Genomic DNA, 27864 nt, shown 5'->3' with positions numbered 1-27864 from the left:
CTAAAGCTGCATGTATTTTTTCAGGTGTTCTTTCCTCCCTCCCCTTGAGGCTATTAATCCAAAGGCCTTCCTTCGCATAGTTGTAGGGTCACTGAGCAGGGGCTTCTATTCATCCATCCCTCTGACAGTGTGCTGGCAGGCTGGGCTTTGACCAAGACACCTGGGGGACCATCTAATGATGAGCAAATGGGGGAGGGCAGTGACTGTGCAAGCTCAGTATCTACCTTTTCTCCTCCTCTTCTCTGAATGTTGACCCTTCTGAAGAGGCAGGTCTCTGGGACCAGTTGTGCTGATCTGGTGGGGGCTGCTGTGACCCTCTGCCTGCCCCCCAGCTCTGCCTCTCCAGTCTCTGCCCCTCCACAGCTTCTCCCTGCTCTGCCTGCAGCCACGCCCCTCATCCGTTCCTCCCCAGATCTCTCCCCTCCTCCTTCTGGCCCCAGTTTAAGGGTTTCCTCAGGGCGGTCTTCTCCAATAGCCCATCCCAAATGGAAACCAGTCCCCCTCACCAAAATAAAAAAAAAAAAAAAAAAAAAGAAAAAAGAAACCAGTTTCCCGTGTATATATGTTCTTCGAATGCTTTATTTTCTTCCTTCACGGGAATTTGAAAACTTTTTTCAAATGGAATCTTGTATCTGTTTATGAAATTATTTGTTTAAACAAGTCTATCTCCTTTGTTAGAGTAAGCCACACAAGGGTGGGAACTTGGTCATGGTCACTTCTTGTCCTCAGTGCCCAGCAGGTGCATTATATATTCAATGAGTGATGCCAGAATCCCCAGGAAAGGATGGGCAAACTGAGCTAGTTGGTCTGTAAATGTGGTCCCAGGACCAGTGGCAGCAGCAACCCCCGGGAACTTGTTAGAAATGCAAATTCTCTGACCCTGGGTGTGGGACCCAGCAACACGGGTTTGACCTAACTGGGGGGGCGGGGGGGGGGGTTCCTGGTGCATACTTAAGTTTGAGAACCACTGGAGCAAGCAAGTCCCCTGCTTTTCCATCAGTGTGCACTGTGGCAAGAGGCAGCTTGGGCCGCCTGTAAGGAGAACCGCGGGTGAGCAAGGCCACGTGTTCAAACGTAGCAGAGGAGCAGCCCTTCTCTAAGGAGATAAGCCCGGAGAGGGGATCCACGCCGGCCCCCGCGCGCTGTTTGGCCGGCTGGCCACTGGAGGGCAGTGCGACCACGTTCATGGCGTCCCTGCGAAGGCGGCCGGCGGGAGCGGGAGCAGCCCTCGGAGGCCGGCCGGAGACCAGCTGGGGTGGCTTCAGCCCGGGGCGAGGAAATGCTGGGACAGCCGGTCCAGGCAGCGGCCTCGGCCCTTCGTCCCCAGGCTCCCGGTCCCCCGCGTTCCTAGGGGCCGAAGGGCGCAGCCACGCGCAGCCCTGGCCCTTGCCTCCCCGACGACGGACCTCCCTGCCTCGCCGTCCAAGGCCGGCCTGGAGGCGAGTCTGGCTCGCCTTGGGCCTGGAAGGTTCTGCGGGACTGCAGGACACGCAGGGGAGGAGATACCGTCAGGCCGCCTGGGGCATAGCGCCAGAGAGGGCGGCGGGACCTTGACAGCCTCCCCAAGGCAAAGGGCAGCCTCCCGCGTGACCCCTCCGAAGTGCAAAACAAGTCGGCCATCTTGGCGGCCGCTTAACCCCCTCATGGCCGGGGGGCGGCGGACTCAGGGCCGGAGCCCCGGTCGCCGCGGGAAGGAAAATTCTAAGAACTTCAGGAAAACCTGACGCCCTGGCATCTTCCCCAGGGATGTTTGGAAATCCCATCCCACTAGCCATTCCAAAAGTCAGAGCTTTTGTAAGTGAATTGGATTCTTTGCAGGGCACGCTCTTTCTTCTTGCCCCGTGTTGAAAGAGCATGAAGTCAGAGGCAGTAAAGTGGCTCCTACTGGTCAGCAGGTGTTGGTCTGGCAACCCAGAGTCAGGATCTGAGAGGAGTGTGTATCCAAGTGTGGTATCCTGTTGCTCACAGCATGAAGTGCCACTCCTTCCCAGATCACACGGGGGTCCAAGCCAAGGGTCAAGGACTGGCAGCCTGGGGCTGAATCTGAGTGGCAGTTTCCTTTCAGCCCCTCTCCACCCTGGGGACTTTCAATGCCATTCTGAATGCCACTTGAGGAGCCACAGCCCCTACAGGCCACACTCCAGTTGTCTTATATCGGACCTGGTTCACACGTTGATACTGTCTGTCATTTGGTACTTCTCAGCATTTAGAATATTCCTTGTAATATTGTCAGCCCTGCAAGGTCAAGCGTAAATATCAGCTCCACCAAGAAGCCTTCCTCAGTTTTCCTCCCAATGTTGCCAGCAGAATGTGGCCCTCCCCTCCTCTGCCCACCTATGGTACCATTCATTAGCCTTTGCCACCAGGACTCCCCTGTTTTTCCTCCCCCTGCATCTTCCCCCACTGAATTGTGGGCACCAGGACAGGAGGGACCATGTGGTAGTTGGTAGTGGTCTTTGTGTCCCCTGTGGCACCTCACACACCAACAGGAAAGGGTTGTTGCAAGAGAATCGTGAAATTATTGAATGGGTTGTGATGTTGGAAACAAAGTTCCCAAGCGTTTTGAACCTTGGGCGAAGGAACAGTGGAATGGTGTTTTCTTAAGCCCTGTAATGGAATCCTTTTGTGTTTTTAATTGCTTTAAGTTATTTTTAGTGGAAATGTCAGGGTGCCATAGGAACAAACACCAGGGGTCCAAGCTTGATCAAGAAGACTAACTACTGAGCCCTGTGATGTTGCTTCCTCTGTGTGGCCTTGGGGTGGGAGCCTGGGACAAGGGTTGCCAGGCTGCAGGTCAGGCCCCAGAGGCCAGCCAAGAAAGGTCTACGCTGGACTTGAGGTCATGATTTCAGGCTGAGATCTCCAGAGGAGGTAGAAAAGAAAGTCTTAGAGGAAGCTGAAGCCAAAAGAAGACTCCTTTTTCCTTCCAGAAGAATAAGCCTAAGTTACTTCATGAAGGACTCCAGAAAACCCCTTTCATGCCCCACCCACAGATGATTTGCTGAACGCTCATTAAGGGGAAAACAAAGAGGTGGTTTTGTTTATTTATTTAAGGGGAAAAATGAATGAGCTGTGACAAAACAATCTGAAACCAGGCCCCTCCGAGACCTGGGCTTTCACTTCCTTGATGGGAAGTAAAACAGAGAATCGAATCCCCCTCCAAATAAAAGTGAAGTTAATAATCAGACAGCTAGAGCCCTGGCCACATCCTGTGTCAGCTCCCTCCCTCCCTTGGCTCACTGTTTATAGCTGCAAAGCCTCCCTCCCAAAGCCCAGCGTCGGTTTAACTCTTTCCTTCCCATCCCAGAGAAGTCCAACCCTTGGGTGCAGGCCTGGCCTCGGCCAGACTGGCTCTCCCCGGGCCTGTCCCCCACCCCCCTCCGTGGGCCTGTCCCCACAGGGCAATCAGCCTGCCTCGAGGCCTCTGGCTGATGAGTTTAATACGCCCTGTTTTCCAACTGAGTGATGTTTTCTGTGTGTCCGACACAAAAACCAAAGGGGCCACAGGAGGGCTGCACCCAGTCAGTATCCCTTTCCGTCTCCACCCATCCAGGGAAACACTAGGTAAAATTTCTACTCCAGACTCAGGGCCTCTGCCCCATGCAGCCTGCATAGCCTGGTGGTCTCCGGGAGCTGCATTCTGATGGAAAAAAGCACAGCTCTTTGGGGTTTCTGATTTCCGTGGAGAAGGGTACTCTGTGCATGTCCTTGAGCCACTTTCTATGAAGATTTTAGGCCTCCTTCCACTACCTTCCCACCTTGTAGCACAGGTGTTTCTTCCAGGAAACGAGGGGTTGTTGGTAGTGTGTCCCACTGGGCTGAGGAGGAACCCTTGCTAATATTTATTTACTGAGGGCTTCTTCTGTCCAGCCATCACTGTAAGCCCCAGCTCTGCCCTACAGAGCCATCTGTTATCCTCATTTTACAGAGAAGACTGAGGCCCAGAGGGCTGAGTACCTTGTGCTTTGGTACAGGGGGGGAAATAGCAGAGCTGGGCTTCAGGCTCAGGCCTTGTGGCTCCAAAGGCTGTGCTCTTAGCCTCTACACTCAAGGTCTCACGACAGAGAGTGCTCTCTTCTCTGGAGCCAGGGGACTTTCAGAGAGCTTAGAATAACCCCATGGATGCATTTCAAAGTTCCCAGAGCCCAAGGACTTTTTGAGAGTGTTAAAATTTTGTGTAGGGTACCCTCCCTCCCTCCGTTCTGTTTCTTCCTAGGGTAGAAGGTGCAAAGAGCACGCAGCCGCGTTGGGTGGACGGTGGTGTTAAGGAGAGACTAGGGCACGGAGCAGGTTGGGATGGGGCAAATACTTTCATCGCTTCGCAGGAGGTTGTAGAGCCAGAATCTCAAGGCTTGGGGTGGCTGCTTTCTCAGTGACAGGACTACCTTCTGCTGTGTCCCCTGTCCCTTCCAGTCCTGTAGCCCTCACCTAAAGTCACAAACACCCACTCCTGGCTGGTACCTGTCTCTAGAAAGCCACTTATCAGTTGCCTGGGGACAAGTGGCAAAGACTTTCGAATTGGCTCTGTGGGCCACCTGTCTCTCCTGGGACCCCTTCCTCTGGACACCATAGCTACTTAGATTCATTCTTGGAAGGGTGTTGGTGGTCCAGTCACCTTGACCAACCACTTGGCACATCCCTCTGACCTGGGAGGGTGTGTTCTGCTGCCCTTTGGGGTCTGGAGGCCTCCATGCTGCTTGCCTATAACAAGCTGGGAAGGTTCCAGAAGCTCCCTGTAGCGGGGAGCTGGTGAGCGCAGGATCTGCTGTCCATCTGTACCCTGAGCTACCTGCCTCTGTGATTGGGAAGGAGATGATCGGCTGTACACCTGCCTGCTTAGGATGCGTTTTGCCATTCAAAGTCACGGCCTGGAGTGGGGAGTGCCCTATTCCTCATTTTCCAACTCATTCTTCAACCAGAAAGTGGTGAGGGCTCCATCCCAAGTGGCCTGTTCTTCCCGGAGCAGGGGTGGCCCCTCGGGGGACGGAGAGGACAGCAGGGGCTTCTGTGACACCCAGTAGGATTCTTGGCCCAAAGAGGGCTCAGAGTAGGAATGCTTTGACTTTTATTTAATTCAGATGTTGAAGTGAAGCCTCTGCAGTTGCAACAGAACCCCTAAGGTGGTCGTGAGAGGCTAGAGGCTGGCATTTGTCGAAGACCCCTCAAATCAGACCCATCGTTTATCACTTAGGCACTTCACGCTCATGAATCTCATTTCGCCTCACACTCTAGCAAGCGGGGCATGCGTGACTCTCCCCATTTTCCATTCGAGGTTGGAGAGGTTGCCCACTCTTCGATAATAGCTCTCTACTGGCAAAAAAAAAAAAAAAATACTCATTGTGCTTTAAAACACATTGAAACCAACTGAAAGATAATTTTCACTGAGTTTAAAAGCAGTGCAAAATGAACACCAGCCTCTTCGAATGTTTCTTCCCAGCCTGGGAGACCCTGAGGGATGGGACACCACTCTGGATTCTCATGTGTGTGTGTTGGGGGGGGGCTGGGTGGAGGGTTTGGGGCGCTTTTCTGCCCCATGGATGCTGGTCTCCCTGCCTGTTCTCTAGTCCTCCCCACTCCTGGCAGGTCTCCCACAGGCTCATCTCATGTCCAAGAGCACATGTCCTCAGGAAGTAGATATCATGTTACAAGACCCAATAAGACAAGAATCCCCGAGTTAAGGTTTTTTTCAGCTTTTATGAACTGAAGACCTTTTATTATGGAAAATTTCAAACATATATGGGAAGAGACAGAGTAGTGTGATGAATCCCCATGTACCCACCACCCACAGCACCAACTCTTGGCCAAGCTTGTCCATTTATACCACCGTCCGCCTCTCCACCTCCCATATAATATTGAAGTAAATGCTACATATCAGAGCATAGCATTTTACCTGCCAGTATTTCAGTATGTATCTCTAAATAAAAGGGCCTCATTAAACTTAGCCATATTGTCTTTTACCTCACCTAGAAATTAGCAATAGTCCTTAAATGTTAACAAGATTCCATTTCGTGTTCACATTTCCAGCACATTTCTGAACTCTTTGCCTTTCCACTTAAAGAAAGAAAACTGGCCCTGAAGTAAGAATGTCTCAGCATTTGGTCATATCCTCACAGTCTGGCTCCTGAAAGGGCAGATTTCTGAATTTGGGCAGAAATGCCTGGTCATGAAGTCTCGGAGGCCAGTGATCCCTTAGTAACCTTGCTCCCCCTACAGCCCTGGGCCTGGCCGGTGCTGTGCACCCAGTGGGAGCTAGCGCTGGGTTTCATGTAAGGGTGAACCCATGCAAGGGTGGGGATGCAAGGAGTTGAGCTAACGCAGCAGGACTGGAGTGCAGCCCCCACGCTCTGAGTGGCTGTCCTTGGCTCTCCATGCAGTGCTCCACCCGCCAGCTGCCTGGGCTTCCTCTGGGACCCTCTTCTCTCTCTTGCTTGGGATACTTGACTGTGTTCCAGTGACTCCGTGGAACCCCACTTGGTGGGGCCTCCAGCCTTCTCCTTAGTCTTGCCAATTCGCTGCTTAACATACAGCAACAGTTGACTGGGGGGGGGGGGTTGATGGGAGGGAGGGGGGCTGCTCACATGTGCCAAGCGCCTCGCTCATCTGTCCTCACAGCAGCAGCCCCAGGAGATCAGGATTGCTGTCATTGCCATTTCATAGTGGAGGAGACTAAAGGAGGCAGGTAAGTGCCTTGCTCGCCTAGGAGGTGGCAGTGAGGGGTTTGAATGGGGTCGGCCCGCACACTGGGCACTCTTTGCTGCAACATCGGTTCCCAAATGTTGAGACTCATCTGGCAAACTGCTAGGCAGCTTGGCCTAGGACCAGGCACTTACCCTTTTGAGGACAAATCTCAACAAGTTAGGATCTGCAATCACCATGCGCTTTCCCCTGCAATGTTCACATCTTCCAGAACAGATATAGCATGACTTATTATTATACACACCCTTATTAGGAGATTAGCTCAGTTGAATGGAATAAATTTTAGGTCATTCAGCCTCTAATTTCCTGGTTTGTCTTTTTTCATGGTTAAATAATAGTTTGAGTCACAGATTATACGATTGTGGCAGGTTTGAAGGTTAGGAGGGATGAGAAGAAACCGGCTTGAGTATCTAAGGCTACAACCTAGACATCCCTTCTGTCCATTGTGTCCATCCCTCAGTTTTTGAGCGAAGAAACATACGACTTTTGGAACGTACAGAACCAGGGTCAAGCACTTAAGAATTCTTGGGGAGAAGGGCTGGTGCAAGAACCGTTTTCTTTGTCCTTGTCAGTCAGAGTTCAGCCTGTGTGGCTTCCCCTTGGCTGAACTTTGGAGGAGCAGTTTCAGGGGGCCTGGGGAGGCTCAGACCCCCGTCCATCAGGAGCCTGCCACCCCCACTGCAGACAGCCCCAACGCTGGCCGCTAAACCAAACTCACTTACTTCCTCTGCTGCTTGATTTTGCCTTGGTTTGTTTTTAGCCTTTCTCCCTACTCCTGCTGCCCTAGAGAAATGGAAGAGTGGGCAGAGGGGGAGTGATAACCTAAGGGAAACGAACGACCTAAGCAGACACAGACGAGAGACGCTGGCTGACTCCAGAAGAGAGACAGGCAACACAAGGCTGAAAGGCCAAGCCAACAAAGGGAGAGGAACCAGAATCTTCTGCCGGTGCTCATGGAGTTTATGAATACAAGGCATTAAAGGTGAGCTTCAAGGAGCTGTTTGCCAACCCAGCAATGGGAAAACTGTAGCTATCTTTAGGTCCCCTTGGGAATGCCTGGAAACTAAATCATCCAAGTTGTTTCCAAAAGTTGCATTTGCTGGGACTCCTCTGGCTTTGCAGAGCCCCTCTGTTCCAGGTTAGCCCTGGTCCACAGAGAGGTGGCTGGGGTAAGCCCCTCCGTGGAGGATGAAAAGCTGACAGCACAGCTGCATCACAACCCGGTGCTTCTCCCACCACAGGGCTCCTGCTGCTCAGATCCTCCAGTGGGCCCTCCAGGGGCCACCATGATGGAAGCCACCAGAGTCTGGGGCGGACTGGAATGCTTTTCCGCCTTGCCCCAGGGAGATGAGCTCTACCCCCGAAAAAGAGCAACAGTGGAGATGCACTGGGGGAATTGTAGGAAAAACACGCAGGGAGGAAAGCTTGCTTTCCTAGGATTGTCCTTTGCTCTTGTTGGAAGGCTCTGAAATCAACAAGACTCAAGCACTAAGACTCAGAACATTAGGAGTGTGGCTGGTTGAGGGTCAAAGCAGTTTTAAACTCACTGCTGCCTCTGTCTCTCTCCTGGGTCTCTATTTTTTATTTTTTTCTGGTGTTGTTTGCTCTCCCATTCTTCTCTCTTTTCAGCATATTTATAACCGCCCCCCCCCTTCTTCTTCATTCTCAATTCCCTTCCCCACCCCAGCTTTGCCTTCTTAGCATAATTTTTCTTTCTTTTTTGGCTTCCCTCGTTTTACATCTGGATTCTCGGACGGTTTATTTTGTCTGTTTCCTGAATTCCCCTCCTCTCCCGTTTCTTAAGAGTCCTTCCCCTCCTTTTCCTTCAGCGTCAGTTCTTTCCCCTAAAGCTTTCCTTGGGCCACACAGGCTTTTATTCTTGCTCATCTGTTTAAGCAGTGCTGGCAAGAAGGAGGCCACAGCCGGCAGGCAGAGCCATGGCGGCAGAAGAGGACCTGAGCATCTGAAGATTCTCACCGCAGCCCTGGTGTCCCTGGAAGAGGAGCTCCCTTCTGGAGAGGGAGGGCTGGGGACAGGGCTGCTCTCCCCCTGTGAGGGTTGACATCGGCTGCCAGGCCCCGGGCTGAGGGTTGGGGCAGATGGTGTTTCCTCCACGGTGTGTGTGGGCCTGGGCCCCACTGCTCAGGGCGGCAGTGGAATCCGTCCCTCTCTGAGCAGACAGGTGGGGCATTCACCAGATTCCACCCTAAAGGCCGGAGCTCAGGGGAGGTGCGGGCACTGGGAATGTATTACTCGCAAAGGGATGTGCTGTGGGTGGGGGACTTGCCGCAGAGGGGGCTGCCTCTTGGAGGAGGCCGGGTGTCTTTAGATGTTCGCTCTCTGGCGGAAGACCGAGGCGGTTTTCCAGTAGAAGGCCCTTCCTTCCCGACACCCCCACTCCTGCCAGTGTGCGTTTTTGAAGGGGCACGGGGAATGCAAGTGGTGCCTGATCATTTCAGGTGTCTGAAAGGCTGTTGGCCGCTGAGGAGCAACACAAACCCCACCTGTGGGGGGCCTCAGGGTCAGCCCCATACTGATAGAAGCAGGTGGTGCTTCTCGATGGGCGCGGGCGCGGTGGCAGAGAAACCCAAGAAGTTGCAGCCGCGCCCCTCCTTGTCTGGAGTGATGGGGGAGGGAGGAGAGGCGCATCCTGGCTCTGCTCCCCAGCTGTCTGAGGCAGATCGACTGGAGTCCATCTGGCTGTCCCCCTCACCCCCCACCCCCGACCCAGGCTTGCCTCCCACCCTGGGACGTCAGTGCCATTGGGTCCTGGCTGAGACCTTAGCGGCCTAGATGAGGGGCAGCTAAGTCAGTGCACACCTGGGGCTGAGCTGCGTCCTGGGGTGCCGGGGCCCAAGAGCACCAGGTGGACGTCCGTGGGGCTGCACTGTCTTTTCCTAGGCCCCGTGTGATGGTGGCCACGTGCTGTCCTGGAAGTGCCATCAAGGGCTCCCCCACCTTCTCCACACCTTGCTCTCTTGCCAGTCCCATCCATTCCTCATCACCATCCGTGTACCATGTTACTGCTACTTTGGAAAGGTATTGTTGATTATATAGAAGCTTGAGAGAAATCTTTGCCTATTTTATATTTTGCTTGTATTTTCTAAGCCTTCAGCCCTAGAGTCCAAGTCTTGGGGCCGAGCATCCTTAAAAACTCTAGAACCATGAGCCCCAGGGGCCCACAAATCCTTAGGCCTGGGCCCTGTGGAGCTGCTCTGTCTCTGGTTGAAGGCGGGGCCTCCTTCCTGGCAGAGAGGCCTATCCTAGCCAGGAGGAATGAACGGTTAGGGGACTTAGGAGAAGGATGGTGAACTTTCTTTTAAGTTCTCCTCTCAATTCTGGCAGGAGGGCTGGGGACAAAGACCAGCCTCTTTGATGTAGGGGTTTGGGGTGTTGAGGGGGGGATTAGGATCCTAGCAGCCTCTTGCCCTTCCCACCTGAGCGCAAAGAGTAGGCTCCTACACTCTGCGGTCTCGGGGCCGCCTCGTTCCTGCCACCTCCCTCTGCCCACATAGCACGTTGTATAAATATTTACACCCCCAGGCTGGCAGGAATCTCTCTCTAGCCACTTCCCTGGTCTCTGGGAGAGCTCTTCCTCTCACTGAACAGCTGCAACAGATCTGGTTGCCTTTGGTGGGACAAGGGCAGGCCCTGGTTTGGGGGCCCGTGGTCCCCACAGGGTGGAGGGTGCATTTGGCAGGAGAAACTCATCTTGGGAGAAGTCACAGGGCTGTGGCAAAGGTCCATCCTCTCTCCCGCTGCCTATGGGCGACCCTCCAAGAGTTGTCTGATCCCTGTTCTGGCTGGGAAGGTGAGTCCTGCTCCTCAAAGGAACAGCTCCCCAGGGCGGGGTTGGTCCCACTCCGGGCTGGAGGGATAATTCCAAAGCCAACTGGCTGGTGCTGGGACAAAAGAGAAACTTAGTTTCCTCGTGAGCACTTTACAGTTTGTGTCTATAACCTTTATTCTCCCCGGAGCAGCCACCTTCCCCTCCCATCAGTGCCTGTTCAGTCTTTTGAACTGGGGGCTGGGGAGCGGAGAGGACGAGGATATGTCTGCCATCTTCCCTGGTGAGCCAGGAAGCAGGAGTTTGCCAAAGAACGGGGCTGGCATTTGTTGGGTTCCCATGGGCCGAGCACCGTGTGAGGTACTTCCCCATATTCTCATGTAATTATTTGAGTCATAAGCCTAGCAGCTTGTTCAGCTCGTGTGTCTCCTCTTCCTGCCCTTAGACAGCGGGCCGCACCAACAGCAAGTTCCCAGACACGGGGCCCTATGTTTCTCTGGGCCTTTCGGTTCAGTGGGTACCTCTGAGAGCCAGCCGGCGGATACACATCTCACCTCCGCTTCCTGTGCCTCAGTTTCTCCCACATCCGTGGGAGGTGATTAACCTGTGTTCCATAAAGCATTCCAAATTCAGACGAGAACAGGTGTTTAGAGAGCAACATGGTGGTTTCACGTAACCCCTTTTTCTCCGTATGGGTGTGAGCGTGTGACAGGTATCAGGCACCGAGAAACGTGTGTGTTCAGTGCTTGGGGGGAGGCTGAGAAGGAAGACAGGATTCAAAAGACCTGGATTTCGTATACAAGAACCGCCCCCCCCCCCCAACCCCAAATGCAAATAGCAGAGCCACAGAGGATGGGGTAAGGGATTGGGTAGGGGGTTCTGATGGGGCCAGGGACAAAGGTGCCCCACACTTGTGCCAGAAAGCAAGCAAGCAGGTTCCATCTCTCACTCTCACTCTCTTGGAACGCTCAGACCCCTTCTGGAAATGGGAGAAGAGTAGATGTGAAAGGTACGTGGGTGAGACTGCTTGGTATTCAGTGGGTAGAGAGCTACCCTCAGGTGAGGCGGGAGGGGGCTGGGTGGGCCTGCTGGGAGTGCACAGGGAGAAAGGTGGAAAACCACAGCTCAGAAGCCGTGCAGCCATGAGATGTTCCTGCTGCCTGCCTGTCTCCCCACCCCCAAAAGGTGAAACAAAACCCAAATAAAAGCCTGCCCCGGCAGATATTAATACTCCAGAGCCAGGGCTGGTGTGCAAGCAGCCACCCCCCTCTTCCCCCTTGTGTTTCTATAAGCGGCTGAAATAAATTTAGCGAAACAACCCCACCCATCCGAGGGCCTAAGATTTCAGAGCAGTGTGACTCTTTACCCTGAAAGCCCCTGTTTTTCAGAGCCAAGAGCTTTTGTTTAGATTCCCTTTGGGAATAGAATGCTCTCAGTCTGAAATAATTATTTTATTGCGGTCATCTTTTCCTGATAGATCAATGCTTCGACACAGAATGGCTTGCTAGAAAGCTGCAGTTTCAAGTGGCCAACTCCATGGGGCTAATGCCTGGTTGGATCCACTGGGGTATTTATCGTCCAGTTATTCTTCACAATGTCTGAATGTTCAGCCAAGTCCCTCTGCTGTCTGTCATAAGGGCAGTGGTTATGGCTGGATAAGTTACTAAAGTAGAGAATTGTTAACTGTGTGTTAGGTACCGTTGCAGGCACTGAAGGTTGAGTTGAGAGCAGAGAGACTGCTCTCATGGAGTATACATCCTAGTGGGAAGGGAGATGTCAAAAAGTTAAATGACCAGGGGCACCTGGGTGGCTCAGTCGGTTGAGCGTCTGACTTTGGCTCAGGTCATGACCTCACGGTCTGTGAGTCTGAGCCCCGCGTCGGGCTCTGTGCTGACAGCCTGGAGCTTGGAGCCTGCTTTGGATTCTGTGTCACCCTCTCTCTCTGCCCCTCCCCCACTCATGCCCTGTCTCTCTCTCTCTGTCAAAAATAAATAAACAACAACAAAAAAGTTAAACGACTGTAAAATAACCTGAAACCAATGTTGTACTTAATAGTCAAAGACTGAATGCTTTCCCCTAAGATTGGGATCAGGTGAGGGTGTCCACTCATGAATGCCTATTCAGTATCATACTGGAAGTCCTAGACAGGGCAATAAGGCAGGAAAAAGAAATGTAAGGCATGAGATTGGAAAGGAAGAAATTAAGCTGTTCCTATTTGCAGATAATTGTCTATGTTAAAAACACATACACACAAAACAAAACTTAAGGAATCTACCAAAAAAACCTTCTTACAACTAAGGTGACTTAGAACACAGGATACAAGGCCAATGCACAAAAAACTGTATTTCTATACACTAGCCATGAAAAATTAGGAACTGAAATTAAGAAAAAATAATAGTTCCCCAAAGGAGGGAAATACTAGGTATAAATCTAACAAAACGTGTAGGATCTATAGGCGAAACACTACAAAGGGGTGTCTGGGTGGCTTGGTTGGTTAAGCATCCAACTTTTGATCTCAGCTCAGGTCTTGATCTCGGGGTCATGGGCTCCACGCTGGGCAAGGAGCGTACTTAAAAATACATATAAATAAAAACTATAAAACACTGATTCAAGAAACCAAAAACCTACATAAATAGACATACCATGTACATGGATTAGAAGACTCAACATGGTAAAGATGTCACTTCTTCTTGAATTGATCTATAGGTTTAATGCAATTCTAATAAAATTCCCAGCACAATTTTTTTGGAAGATACAGACAAGATGATTCTGAAATTCATATGAAAAGGCACACTCATGAGAATAATTTTGAAAAATAAGAATAAAGTTGGAGGAATTACACCACCTGATTTTAAGACTTCCCATGAAGCCATGATAACCGAGACAAGTGTAGCACTGGCAAAAGAATGGACACACAGACCAGTGAAACAGAATAAAGAGACCCATACAACTATGACCAACTGATTTTTGAATAGGCGCAAACAATTCAATGGACAAATGATAGTCTCTTTAATAAACAGTGCTGGGGGGGGGGGGTGGCCTGAGTTGCTCAGTTGGTAAGCATCTGGCTCTTGACCTCAGCTCAGGTCATGATCTCGGCTCAGGTCATGATCTCACAGTTCGTGGGTTCCAGCCCTGCATGGGGCTCTGCGCTAACAGTGCAGAGCCTGCTTGGGATTCTGTCTCTCTCCCTTTCTCTGCTCCTCCCCATCTCGTTCTCCCTCTCTCTCTCTCTCTCTCTCTCTCCCCCCTCTCTCTCTCTCTCAAAATAAATAAACTTAAAAAAAAAACCCAACAATAGTGTTAGGATTGAACACCCAAAGGCAAAAAAACAAACCTCAACCTAAATTTCGCATTGTATATAAAAACTAACTCAAGATGGATCACAGATCTAAGTGTAAAGCATAAAACTATTAAATTTTAAAAGAAAAAATCTTAATGCAGGGTCAGGTAAAGAGTGTGAGATGCAACATTAAAAGCATGATCCACAAAAGAAAAACTGAAAAAAAGTCATCAAAACTGAAACCTTCTGCTCTGTGAAAAATATTTTGCTCAGAGAATGAAAAGCTAAGGTGCAGACTGAAGAAAATATTTGCACATCACATATCCAACAAAGCAACTGTATCTAGAATATATAAAGAACCCTCCGGGCGCCTGGGTGGCATCCTGCTCTGTGATGACAGCATGGAGCCTACTTAGGATTTCTGCTCTCTCCCTCTCTCCCAATAAACAAACAAACAAACATTTTAAAAATAAATAAATAAAATAGCTTAAAAAAAAAAAGAGGGGCACCTGGGTGGCTCAGTCGGTTAAGAGTCTGACTTCGGCTCAGGTCATGATCTGACAGTTTGTGAGGTGGAGCCCTGCATCGGGCTCTGCACATTTTGCTTCAGATTCTGTGTCTCCTTCTTTATGTGCCCCTCCCCCGCTCGCGCTCTGACTCTCTCTCAAAAATAAATAAACATTAAAAAAAAAAAAAAGAACTCTCAATACTCAAGAGTGGGAAAACAAATAACCCAGTTTTAAAAATGGGCAAGACCTGGACAGATATTTCACCAAAGAGGACATACACATATAGCAAATAAGTACATGAAAAGATGTTTAACATCATTAGCCATGAATGAAATGCAAATTAAAACCATAATGAGATACTACCACACACTATTGGAATGACTGAAATAAAAAATACGGACAATCGTAAGGCTTGGTGTCAGGGTGTGGAACAACTGTTGCTTACATGTAACTTACATATTGCTGTTGGAGATGCCTAATGGTATATCCACTCTGGGAAACAGTTTGGCAGGTTTCTTTTTAAATGTTACTTATTTATTTTGAGAGAGAGCATGTGAGCAGGGGAGGGGGAGAAAGAGAGAGAGAGAGAGAGAGAGAGAGAGAGAGAGAGAGAGAATCCCAAGCAGGCTCCATGCTGTCAGTGCAGAGCCAGACTCAAGGATTGAACTCACTGTGAGATCATGACCTGAGTGGAAATCAAGTGTTGGAAGCTCAACGACTGAGCCACCCAGGCGCCCCAGTTTGGCAGTTTTTAACATAAACTTCCACATACACTTACCATTTGACCCCGCAATCCCACTCCTACTTATTTACCCTAGAGAAATAGGCACCGTGTTCACAGAAAAATCCGTACACAAATGCTACTGCAGCTCTATTCATCAGGGCCCCTAACTAGAAATAATCCAATGTCTTTCAACAGGTGAATAAACAATGGTGCACCCATACAGTGAAATAGTGTTCTTCAACAAAAAGGAATGAACTAGCGATACATGCAACAACATGGATAAATCTCAAAGGCATTACGTTGTGTGAAATCATACATCCTATATGATTCTATTTATATGGCATTCTGGAAAAGATGAAACTACAGTATAGGGACCAGATCGGTGGTTGCAGAGTGAAGGGAGGGGAAGCACATGACTACAAGGGGGTAGCATGAGGGAAGTTTTTGGGGGTGATGGAGCTGTTCTGTTTCCTGGTCATGGTGGTGATTAATCTATTCACATTAAAAGTCTGCATGCTAAGGGCGCCTGGGTGGCTCTGACTCTTGATTTCGGCTCAGATCACGATCCCAGGGTCCTGGGTGGAGCCTGCATCAGGCTCCCCGCTGAGCGGGGAGCTTACTTAGGATTCACTCTCACTCCCTCTGCTCCTCTCCCTGGCTCCTGTGCTGTCTCTCTCCATCCCTAAAATTAAAAAAAAAAAAATCTGTACACCAAAGATAGGTCAATTTTTCTGCATGTGAAATTAAAAAGAAAAAAAAAAGTGACAGGAATGAACATATACTTATAAACGGAAATAACTACTCTGAACGAAATGAACATTCCATGAGGACTTCAGAGAGGAGAGAGATACCTTGTCTTGGAGGGAGTGATGCTTGAGCTGGATTCTAAAGGATGATTTAGAATTTATTTGGGCCAAAGGAAGGTCAGTTCAGACAGGAGAAATAACAAGTGTCAAGGCCCTAGGGTAGAAGGAAGTATCCTTCATTTTCATCTGAAATTGACCAGAGCAAAGGGGGTGCCCTGGGGGGTGGGAGAAGTGGTGGGAGGGAGGGAGGGGTATGAAAGTCCAGACTGGAGCAGTAAGAGAGTCAAACTGTGCTGGACTATGGGTATGGTTTTTATTCCAACAAGGATGGGTAGCCAAGGTTTTTAGGCAAGTGTAACACAAGATCAGGTCTAGGTTTGGGGGGTGTTGTTGTTGTTGTTGTTTAAAGATTCTATTTTTAAGTAATCTCTACACCCAATGTGGGCTGGAAGTCACAACCCTGAGATCAAGAGCGGTATGCTCCACTGACTAAGACAGCCAGGCACCCTAGATCTAGGTTTTGGAAAAGATCACTTGGAGGGGCACCTGGGTGGCTGAATAGGTTAAGCGTCTGACTCTTGATTTCAGCTCAGGTCGTGATCTCATGGTTCAGAGGATTGAGCCCTGCGTCAGGCTCTGCATTGACAGCGAAGAGCTCTGTCTCTCAAAATAAATAAATAAACGTGAAAAAAAAAAAAAAACAAGAAAAGAAAAAAGATCACTTGGGCTGCCCTAAGGAGAAGGGTTTCAGGGGGAGTGGGGATAGAGCCTAACTAAGTATGCAGGGATCTTGGGAGTTGGAAAGAACCTCTAAAACTGGGTTTTTCAGTTTGGGTACCATGGACATTTTGGGTCAGATAAATTTTGTTGTGGGGGCTATTGTGTGGATGTTTAGCAGCATATCAGGCCTCTATCTTCTAGATGCCAGTAGCACTGACCTCCCCACCTCCCAATAGTGACAACCCAAAATGTATCTAGACATTGCCAAATGTTCATGGGGTGGGGGTGGGGGGCAAAATCATCCCTGGTTGAGAACTACTGATCTAACATAATCAAATCCAGTGCTTCTGGGTTCATAATAGATTCACAATAGAATTATCTGGACAGCTTAGAAGATACAAATGCTGGGCCTCACACCAGACCAACTGAAGTGGAATCTTTGGAGGAGGCTGGACTGGGATGGGGTGGCGCAGGGCATCTGTATAGCTTTAAAAGCTCCCCAGGTAATTCTGCTCAGCGTGATATTCGAGTACCACCTGCCTAGTCTAATGCTCTCCATCTACAGAGCAGAATATGGAAGCCCGGAGTAGAGAATGACCTACTGAACTAGTGGCAGAGTAGCTCTAGAATCCAAGATTCCTGACTCCTCGACCAGTGCTCATTCCATTAGACTATGTCACCTCTTAACAGCTGCACAGAACTTGCCCTTGGCAAGCCGTGGAAGCCCAGCCTTCCTGAATTACCAGCTCTGGCCTTCTGAACCTGGCAAGGGTGCCATCTCCCCTGATGGCAGAGCCCAAGGCCTCCCCCCTTCCTGTCACTCCTGGAGCCTCGTCCATCCTTCTTCTATTCCCACTGCCGGGTTTAGGGTGACCAAAGTATCCTAATGGTTACAACAGCAGGTGCTGTAAAAGCTGGGGAAAAAAAATGAATTGCGTACCTACTCACGACCTACTCCTGAGACCCAGGTAATAGAGCTGCCCTTGCCCTCCAGGAGTTGACAGGTCCAGTGGGAGTAAACAGATAATTCCCATAAAATGCAGTAGAATGCCGGAGTGCCGCAGGCTGCAGTGGGCCTGCTGCGAGAGAGGTATTTTGCCTGCTCTGGGAGCTGCGTGAAACCCCAGCAGAAGGAACCTCTTGAGCAAAGCCCCAGGGAGGGCTGTGCAGCAAACCACCAGCAACTGCTACAGTTTGGAGTGACTGGAGGGCAAGTGGCTGTTGGAGCTAAGCACTGGCTGGAAGAGTTTAACCTTCCCGACCACCCCAGAGAATAAGTGACCTGCTTGAGGTTGTGCAACTGGTGACCAGCTGGCAGAGTTGGGCTTCCCCTCAAAGTCTAGGTGGCTCAAAACTCCTGGGCTATCCTGTGTCTCTAGGCAGGCCCAGGCAAGGAAGGAGAAGGCGCAGAAGGGGTCAAAGTTGTTAGCTGACCATTTCACGGATGTTCATACTGAAGCATCCTTTTGCAAAGTGAATACTCCCCAAAATGTGTTTTGTGGTGTAATAAGGCCTCAAGAATGGTTTCGTTTACATACAATGGCTAGGCATATAAAAGGGTTCTGCTAGGGTTGAAACTAAGCACTTTAGCGGCCAATTTTAGGCGGTATTATCATCCATATTTTAGGGATGAGAAAACAGAGGCTTTGGTCACTGTCTTGAAAAGTCACACGGCTAGAAAATGGCAGGGCCAAGATTTGGATCCAGAATGGCCCAACTTCAACGTTTTGGACCACTGATTCTCAGACCTCAATGTCTGAGTCACTAGCAGGAAATTACTAGAAATGCAGATTCCTGACCCCACCCCAGAGCATCTGAATCCCCACCCAGACCATCTGATTCACTGGGCCTGGGTCCAAGCTCAGGAATCTGCATTCCACAAGCACTACAGGTGAATCTAAACCACGTAACTCTCAGGCCGCACTTGGCCGTACCTCCACCTCTCTCTAATCCAGAGACCTTACAGCTGTTCCAGGGTCTCAGGTGGCAGAGGTCCTGGGCGGGCGGGGCCCAATCCGAAGAATTTGGGGGTTTGTGCAAACGACCTGAAGCCGTGGGATTCTGCGATGGCAGATCGCGTGCTGCAACCGGGCCAGGATGGGATCCTGGGGAGGGGTGCCTTGGAGGTCGCTGTTGACGTGGCCAAGCCCGCTAGGGGCCTGGCACCCCACACGCTCACCTGCCGCGAGGTGCGCCCACGGTCCAGAATCACCCATGAATACATCCGTCGCGGTTCCCTAATTTCGAGGGACTTTCACCTTCCTCCTTGAACAAAACCTAACACCCCCATCCAAAAATACCTGCCCAGCCCCTCCTCGCGAGGGGACCGGCTCCAAGTGCGCCAGGAGGGCCCTGATAGTCGGGCCTGGGACGGAGGATCCGGCGGATCGCCTCCCGGTCGGAAGCTGCAGTGCAGGTGGAGGGACTGCCTCTCGCGGCCCCGCGCGGGTAAGGAACCTGAGCGCGGACTGCATTGCTTAGGGGGCGGGGAGCTCGGCGGATGGCTTTCGTCGGCCTTCCCGTCCGGGTCAGAGCTCTCCGCCGTCCCCGCCGCCATCGGGCACCTGCAGAGCCGGTCCAGTCGGGGCGGGCCGGCTCCGGTCCCTGGACTCTCAGCCCTCCTCGGCCCTGCTGGACGCCACTCTGCGGCCCGCCGGGTCAGCGAAGGGTTAAGGAGGCTCGCTCCCTCCCCTCGGCTCCCTCACCCTTGGAAAGTCCCCGAAATGACGTTTCAACCCAACAATTAAAAAAGAGTTTAATTATAGAGGCAGGCTCTGGGAGCTGGAACAAACTCGGTGGGTCGGCGGGGCCGGTAAACAACTCCGGAGCGAGCGGGCCAGGCTGGCCGCCGCCCCGCGTTGCCCGCGCCCCGGGAGCGGGGGAGGGGAGAGGCGGCCGGGAGTTGGAAAAGCGGAGGAAATTCGAGGAATCGGAGTTCTCTTGCGGGGGGGGGGGGGGGGGGTTGGGTAAAAAGACTTTTTAGCTAGCCTGCGGCTCCGGGGCCGCGTGATGGTGCTTCTAGCCAGTCCTGCAGCCGCGGGCGGGGGGGACAGCGGGCCAGGCCTGGGGCCGGGCAGGCGGCCCCACCCGCTCCGGGTCCCCCTTCTCCCTCGCTTTTCCACCCCTCCTCCATCCCCCCAGCAGAGCTTCGCGAACCCTCCAGAATTAAAGACCAATGGGTCTTTTGGGGTGGGGGGGAGGCAGATAAAAGGACGAAATAGCTTCACATCAGGACGCAGACTAACCTTGTGGTTTTAACGCGCAGCCTGCTCTGTCCTGAAATCTGGAACTCATTACCTCATCACCAAGAAACTGCACGACCCCCTCCCTTTCTTGGAGCTGGGTAAAGGAGCGAGCAAACACCCCTTTAAGAAAGAAACCTACACTTGAGTGATTTAAATTAAGGTGGATGGAAGTTATTTCCCTTTCTGGCGCTTGCCAGATTTCAAGAAAAGCTGAAATATGGGAGCAGGGGGAGGGAAGCAACAGGCGGCTGGACAGCAGCAGAAGGAAAGGCAAGGGGCAGCAGCCGGGTTAAAAATGGGGGCCATCAATTTAAGTCAGAGGGGCCAAATAAAAGCAGACCCGGCTGGGATCACGTAGGTTGGTGGTTGCAGCAAAAGTTCTGTGTTTCGCAAAGATGAAAAATAACCGGTTCCTAAAACAGTTGTGATTTGGAAGGTTTCCCTGGGTCTGCTCGGAGGTTGACGAATACACCAGAAATGCAATAAAAATGCGTGAGTGTGTGTGGGTGGGTGGTGGTGGTGAGAGCGCGACTCGAGCGCTCTGCTCCGCCCGCCCTGTCCTTTCCAAAGAAACGTGCTCATAATGGGGTGACCTAATTACATCGCAATGGAACCCGCTCTTAGCCACTCAGCGCACGGGGTTTCATAACAGACCCGGCCGCCTTGAGTGCTGGGAAGAAACGTGCGAGGGCTGAGGAGGCGGCCGGGCACGCGGGGAAATAGGAAAGAAACACAGCCCCGCGATTTCCGCCTGGGTCTTCGCTCCAGCACCCGGGGGCCGTGGGCGACACGTTAACAACTTTTTATTTGGGTGGAAGGAGAGGCCTCTGAAGCTAACAGTAAATATATTACAGTCTTAAAAGAAGTAATAATCTATTGGGGGGGGGGTTGGAAGATCTCATGCCCCCTTCCCCCCATCCCGCCCAAACAGCGCAGCGTGACAAGCCATATGTTCCGTTCCCGTGGGGGCGGGGGAGAAGCAACAAGAAGTTAAAAGTGTCGCCTCCCCCATTTCTTTACCTTCATTCTTGCCAAAGTAACTTTTTTCATTGTTCAAGCGTCTACGGGTGTGTGCGTGTGTCCCATAGTTCAGAGCGCTCGTGGAAAGTTGTGCGTTATTGGTGTTTCGGGAGGGGGGGCGAGGAGGGCGGATTGGAAAGGACATTCATGAGGATTCATGTTTTCTTTTTGAAGAAGTTTAAGGGTTGCATGCGTGAAATAAATCCCACTCCCAAGCCTGTTAAACAAGCAAGCAATCCTTCCGGGCGGTGGTCTTTTTCGCTACTGCCCCTCCCGCCGTTCGGTTGCGAAGCACAGGAGAGTGTAGACGCGTGTGGCGCGCGAAACCGTGCTGCGCTCTCCCAGCCGGCCCGGTCCCCCCCCCCCCCCCCAGGGAAAAACTCTCCCTAGTTTCCCCCACCACTCTACCTCCCCCACGACCTGCTGAAAAAAACAAAACAAAAACTAAACTAAACTAAAAACCTTAGACCCGAATGCTTTCTGCGTCCCAAATTCCCGATGTTCTGGTCCTGCTTGGTTTGCGGAAGGCAGCCGAGTGCGGAAGAAAACTCGGGAAAAGAGTTAAGTTGTGGGGGGCACTTGGAGAAGTTTCAGGGGAGATCTGCTCAAGATGGAAACCGCAGCCCGGGCGCTAAGGACGGGTTCTGCTCCCGCCTGCAAAAAGAGAAAGTCGAGCCCGCCTTCCTGCCCGACAAAAAAACAACAACACAACAACAAGAACCCCGAAGAGGGTGGAATGAATGATGTCACAGAGCCGCGCTCGCAGGCTGACAAAGGGGGGGCGCCCCTCCCCCTCGCGCCGCGCGGCCCCACAGAGGGGCGCCCCAAGCGCCGGGTAGCCAAGCGAGAGACTCGAAACTTTTCCTCTTTAAGAAAAAAAAGTTGTGCGCTGCTTGCAGTTGGTTTTTTTTTTTTTTTTTTCTTAGCCTTCTTTCCTCGTTTCCCCTCCCCCTTCTTCCTTTTGAAAGTTTCTTTTTTTTTTTCTTCCCGAGTTTGACCGCATGGCTGATTCAACTTCAGTGTCAATCACCTTTTTTTTCCTCCTCTTCCTCATTTAAATAAGTTTAAAGCTCCTCCTCCCCCGGTCCACCAAATCTGAACTTTATAAATTGGGCTTCGCGCGCCGCAGTCGGGGAGAGTCAGAAAGGCGAGGGGCGCCGGGAGCAGGCGTGTGGGACTCCAGACCGGAGAGCCGGAGGCTGCGCCTTCCCCGCACCGGGACCTTCGCGGCACACCAGATCCTCGTCCCTGCCCCGTGCGAGCGCCCAGGATGACCACCACCCTCGTGTCTGCCACCATCTTCGACTTGAGTGAAGTTTTATGCAAGGTAGAGTGGGGCGGGGAGGGTTCGCTTTTCAAAGTTTTCTTTTTCCTCTTTTGCTTAAAGAAAGAACCCTCAAAAAGTTCAGGTCTTGGAAAGTAGGAAGGAGAGGAAGAGAGGCAAGATGGTTCTTTTTTCCGCCTTACTTTCCCCCCAGTTTAAAGGAATTTGGCTCTCTCCTTCCCACCCTTTGAGTTTCAACAGGTCCTGGCGGCTACTGCATGGGAATTTGGAGATCAGAGTTTTGGGGGGCGAAGTTTGCGTGGCGAGGCCGCCCGAGGGATGCGGGTCATTTGCTGGGACCTTTTTTTTTTTTTTTTTTTTTTGGTGATTCCGTCGCCCGTAATGTGCTGCTTGAGCCCGGTTTCGCTGGTCTGCTCGGTTTGCCTGTGCGTGCTCTGAGTCTCGCTGTCGCCGGGAGGGGTTCGAGTCTCCAGCCACACCGCTAGCCAGTGGGGTCAGCAGGGGCTCCCCTTGGGGAAGTGAGTCTCCGGACGACATCTCTACTGGGATGTCTGATGTGGAAGGGCTGGGAACCTGCGAGAAAAAGGCCAAGAGTTGTGATTCAAAAGGATGTTGCAGAACGGGTTTGCAGTAGGACTTCAGTTCGCCCCAGCTCGTCCAGGCTTCCTTCTGGGATCGCCTACAGTACTGCAAACTTTGGGGTGATAATGGTACTAGGCTTGACCCGTTTACCTGTTTTCCGAGGGGGTTGAGGGGGGCCTGGAGGACAAAATGCCGGCCTGAGCTCAAGGGGCTCTGCGAGGAAGGATTTAATGGGGCCTCCTTAAGTGGCGTAGCTTGCCAGCCTGTGTGAAAAAAAGCAGGTTTTAAACACAATTTTCCATGAATGCGGTTTAAGCGTACACAGCAAAAGCCTTTGGATGTTAGATTATGTTCGTCCCCTCTCCCCACTTTGAAAGCGGGGAGCTGCTAGGCTACTTTTAATTGCTAAAGTGTTTTGCCTTCTTTTAAACACGTTGGGTCATGTCGCTGTCTTTTCCCAGCTTGCTTCTCCAGTCGGCCCAGCTGCCAGGGCCCCAGGGCTGCAGGGTTGGGGTGCAGGGACTCCGAGGAGCTGAAGAACAACATCAAAAAAAGTTTGAATTTCAGCTTCCTTCCCTCTCTGGGCTTTCCCAAACTCCAGTTGCCCTGGCAGCTAACCTGAGCTCTGTTGCACTCCTTCCTTCTCTTCCCGGCTTTCTCACTCTTTGATCTATTTCTCTTTCCCTCGCTCCCTACCCCCGCCCCCCCCCCCCGGACTTTTTAAATGAACCTTATTGTTGGGAACCGGGCTCTCCACTTGGTTCCTGTAATCCGCTCTGTGGGGTGGTTGCTGTTACAGATTCCCGAGCCCCTGCAGCTGATCCTAAGGGACCAACTTTAGAATTTGCACAATGACACCCACATGGGCTGGGAGCCAACTCCCTGGTCCCCAGCTTGTGCCCTTTCCGAATCTTGGGTACAGATTGGGCAGGTGACCAGGGTATACCATTGGAACAGAAACCTGTCTGTGGTGGCTCTGCTTCCCTCCCCCCAAATCTACTATTGACTGGGAGGCGGGTGGGGGGATTTGGTGCTTTCCTTTTCCTTCCCACCTGCAGCTTTGCGTTAAAGATTAAACACTGGCGCTCTTATCCAAGCCTGCCCTTGCAGCCAGAACACTAACTGCAAAGGCATCTTCCCAGTGGAGGGGGTGGGGAGATCATTGTAGAAGGCACCTCTTTCCAGGGCGTGGGGCAATGAACTTTATTTTAGAATCCCATCCTTCTCCTGGCCCCCACCCCCCACCCCAGATGGAGGATTTCTCCTGACCCTTCCTCTTCCCCTCCTCTTAGCAAGTAAAGCAAAGGCAGTCTGGAAACCTGTTGCCAAAGGAAGGGAACCTTTCTGAAGGAGGAAGTTGAGTCTTGGGAAGCCAGGCGTTTGTTTGTGTGGAGTGTCAATCAAGGAGGGACTGATTAAAAGGAGGGTACTCAGAGTCTCCTGAGGTTTACCTGTTCTTGTTTGGGGGGAAAGGGAATCTAGAGAAGTCGGAGTTACGGGAGATCTTTTTAGCTGAGGAATCTACTGGGGAGGTAAAAAAGTTAGATTTTATGGATAAAAGTGGTAGCTTTGGAGACAGGATATGGGGGTGCATTCCAGGGGTCCGCATGGAGTAGGGTGCATGTATAACAATTTTTTATAGGTTAGGACTTTGTAGTTTCTTACGCATGGGGCCAAAGTAAAGCCAGGTGGCTGGTTTGTGGGAGGGGGCTTGCCAGGGCTGAGTTAGAGGTAGTTCCTTAGAGACACAAGGGGCATTTCCGATTGTGGAGGGGGCTGCACTTAGGGGTACTTTTCTTGGCCCTGGTACGTGGCCTTTGTCACCAACCATCCTCTCTCTTCCCTCTCTTCCCTCCAGGGTAACAAGATGCTCAACTACAGTACTCCCAGTGCAGGGGGCTGCCTGCTGGACAGGAAGGCGGTGGGCACCCCTGCCGGTGGGGGCTTCCCCCGAAGGCACTCGGTCACCCTGCCCAGCTCCAAGTTCCACCAGAACCAGCTCCTCAGCAGCCTCAAGGGCGAGCCGGCCCCAGCTCTGAGCTCTCGGGACAGCCGCTTCCGAGACCGCTCTTTCTCAGAAGGGGGCGAGCGGCTGCTGCCCACCCAGAAGCAGCCAGGGAGCGGCCAGGTCAACTCCAGCCGCTACAAGACGGAGCTGTGCCGCCCCTTTGAGGAGAACGGCGCCTGTAAGTACGGGGACAAGTGCCAGTTCGCGCATGGCATCCACGAGCTCCGAAGCCTGACCCGTCACCCCAAGTACAAGACGGAGCTGTGCCGCACCTTCCACACCATCGGCTTTTGCCCATATGGGCCCCGCTGCCACTTCATCCACAACGCTGAGGAGCGCCGCGCCCTGGCCGGGGCCCGGGACCTCTCCGCTGACCGTCCCCGCCTCCAGCATAGCTTTAGCTTTGCTGGGTTTCCCAGTGCCGCTGCCACCGCCGCTGCCACAGGGCTGCTGGACAGCCCCACGTCCATCACCCCACCCCCCATCCTGAGCGCCGATGACCTCCTGGGCTCACCCACCCTGCCAGATGGCACCAATAATCCCTTCGCCTTCTCCAGCCAGGAGCTGGCGAACCTCTTTGCCCCTAGCATGGGGCTGCCCGGGGGTGGCTCCCCGACCACCTTCCTCTTCCGGCCCATGTCCGAGTCCCCTCACATGTTTGACTCTCCCCCCAGCCCTCAGGATTCTCTCTCGGACCAGGAGGGCTATCTGAGCAGCTCCAGCAGCAGCCACAGTGGCTCAGATTCCCCCACCTTGGACAACTCAAGACGCCTGCCCATTTTCAGCAGACTTTCCATCTCAGATGACTAAACCCCGGGTAGGGAGGGACCCCCTGCCTACTCCACCCCCCATCCTTACCCTCCCCTCCCTCTCTCCCTGATTCCTGACAACCCCTACATTAACAAGGTTAAGCTCAACCCCTTTCCCCCAGAACCTTGGAATGCCCCTTCCCTCTCCCCTCTCTTGACCCCCCCCCCCCAACATAAGGACAAGTCAATTTGTCAGTAGCTTCCTCTGGCTTGAAACCCCCTCTCCTCGATTTTATAGCCCACTTACCATGCATAACAGACAAGTCCCATATTTGTCAGTAGATGCCTTTTTCCCCTCGGCTTACGCCTTAAGTGCCAAATCACAAAAGAAAAAGCAGTAACAGTTTACAGAAGCAATTTAGTGCCTTGTAATCTAACTTTGTCACTGTGACTACATTACCTCTTCAGCGCCAGAGGGCACCCGTGGGCCTCCCTGAGCCTCTGCCCATGGGGGAGGGGGAGGGGACCCAGAACCAGCAGCTCCCTCCGCTGGCGACCCAACTGCACCTTCCCTTATTTCAGCCTCCCACACCCTCCCCCTCCCCTCTCCCCATGACCCCCCCACACCCCTCTTGGGAGAGTTGTTGCCAGACTTGGGTTTTTGGGGAAACCTATCTTGACATTCAATACCTTTTTCTTCCCGACCTGAACCTCTGTTGACTAATCTTGCCTGGGTTCGCGTAGGTCTACAGGAAGGAAGACAAAAAGTGGATGAAGATCGCGACATAAGTGGGACTTTGTGATTTAATTTTTTCTTTCTTTTTTTTTTTTTTTAAAGTGGGGAGGATGGGGAAGCTAGATGGACTATGAGAGACTTGATTTTGGTGCTAAAGTTCCCCAGTTCATATGTGACATCTTTAAAAAAAAAAATAACAAAAAAATGAGAGAAAAGCTAAAAAAACATGTAAGGGGTGAGCAGTTAATGGTATTCATTCCACATACAATAGCTGTGTTAAAACGATTTCCTGTAGAAGTAGCTTCAATGGTTTTTGCTCTAGAATACCGTAGGTCTATCCTTAGAGCACTCACGCCATGCTTTTTTCCCTGGGTTTTAAACTTCATATAACTTTCAGAAATTGGAGAGCAAAAATTTTGCTTGTCACTGCACATCAATATAAAAAAGCTTATTTAACTTATCAAAACGTATTTATTGCCAAAACTATGCTTTTTTTTTGTTAATTTTGTTCATATTTATCGGGATGACAAATCCATAGAATATATTCTTTTATGTTAAATTATGATCTTCATATTAATCTTAAAATTTTGTGACGTGTCTTTTTCCTTTTTTTTTTCCACAGTTTTAATATATTATTCTTCAACGACATTTTTTGTAACTTTACACTTTTTTTGGTTATTTTATTTTAAAAAAATGAAAAATTAATTTAAAAAAATGCAAAAAACTGTTGGATTATTTATTTTAGAAATTTCCCCCCTTTGTGTTGGACTGCAAATTGAGTTTCTTCTTCTTTAGGCCTTTTCAGCTAGGACTGAGAATGTATGTAAAAGTTCTGTGACAGTACAGAAGGAAAACAACTTTTATGTATGGCTTCTAAAAGGGAAAAAACAAAAAAACAAAAGAAACCCTTTGACTTCCACGTGCCCATCTCAAGACATTCCGGTTGCAGATTTGAGGTTCTGGATTCCAGGTTTGGAGTTTTCCAATGTTAATGCAAACAGAACTGGCACACACACATTAAGATGAATGTAATTATTATTCCTCTTGCTGGTCACTACCGTCGCTTTCTATTTCTCTTTCTTTGTGTGAATTTATTTAAAAGAAAAAAAAACTTTTTGTAACGACTATTTGCAGTTTAAAAATCAATAAACCCCGTTTTTTTCAAGAAACATGGATGGTGAAGCTGGTTTTACTTGGTTTGTGGTTTTCCTTTGCCTGTAGGTTTGTCCTTTGTATAGGATACAGGTGCTGGGGAAGAGGAGAAGTGCTTGTTGCTTTTTTCTCAGCCATAACAGCTAAACCTATGGCTGTACTTCCCTCCCTTGATGCTGGAAGTCTCTGAGCTTAGAGGGGATGGGATGGAAGTTTATTGCAAAGGGAGCCCATACTTCTCTATTATCTTCCGAGTGTGTTGGTTATTGACCAGGGACCAGCCTTGGGCACCTGTGCAGCTTCGGAGGCCTTCAGCAAAAGCTGAAGCACAGTCTTCTCCACTTTACGGTCTTCATTCCTTTTCCCCTGGCACATGGTACTCCAACCAAGTCTGGGTTTGAGTGAGTTCTTTGTGGAGTGTTTGCAGGCTCATTTTTCCCACATGAAATTGACCTGAAACTCTATAGCCTCTCAACACCTGTCTGGGGTGGGCATGATGAAGGATTGCAGGCTTGGAGAGGAGCATCTAAGATGGTCAGGGGCCCAAACAAGGGCACTGGAG

General features: G+C 51.1%; 1 protein-coding gene and 2 long non-coding RNA genes across 3 annotated transcripts; 2 read left to right on the top strand and 1 right to left on the bottom strand.

Moving 5' to 3' along the window:
- The first annotated feature begins 6575 nt into the window (after positions 1 to 6575).
- On the top strand, positions 6576 to 12397 carry LOC123386123. Its single transcript, XR_006599730.1, has 3 exons — positions 6576 to 6679; positions 7457 to 7678; positions 8596 to 12397. It is a non-coding gene; the product is annotated as an uncharacterized LOC123386123 (long non-coding RNA).
- An 8117-nt stretch (positions 12398 to 20514) lies between these two features.
- Positions 20515 to 24516, bottom strand: LOC123386122. Its single transcript, XR_006599729.1, has 2 exons — positions 23388 to 24516; positions 20515 to 22920 (listed from the first exon to the last, which is right to left on the bottom strand). It is a non-coding gene; the product is annotated as an uncharacterized LOC123386122 (long non-coding RNA).
- ZFP36L1 (ZFP36 ring finger protein like 1) lies at positions 21846 to 27319 on the top strand. Its single transcript, XM_006932939.5, has 2 exons — positions 21846 to 22117; positions 24516 to 27319. Exons 1-2 carry the CDS (start codon positions 22061 to 22063, stop codon positions 25473 to 25475), a joined length of 1017 nt encoding a protein of 338 aa, XP_006933001.1. The 5' UTR covers positions 21846 to 22060; the 3' UTR covers positions 25476 to 27319.
- The last annotated feature ends 545 nt before the right edge of the window (positions 27320 to 27864 follow it).

This window comes from Felis catus, chromosome B3, assembly GCF_018350175.1.
Source record: "Felis catus isolate Fca126 chromosome B3, F.catus_Fca126_mat1.0, whole genome shotgun sequence".
In the NCBI taxonomy this organism is placed as follows: Eukaryota; Metazoa; Chordata; class Mammalia; order Carnivora; family Felidae; genus Felis; species Felis catus.
This window is presented reverse-complemented; position numbering and strand designations above follow the sequence as displayed.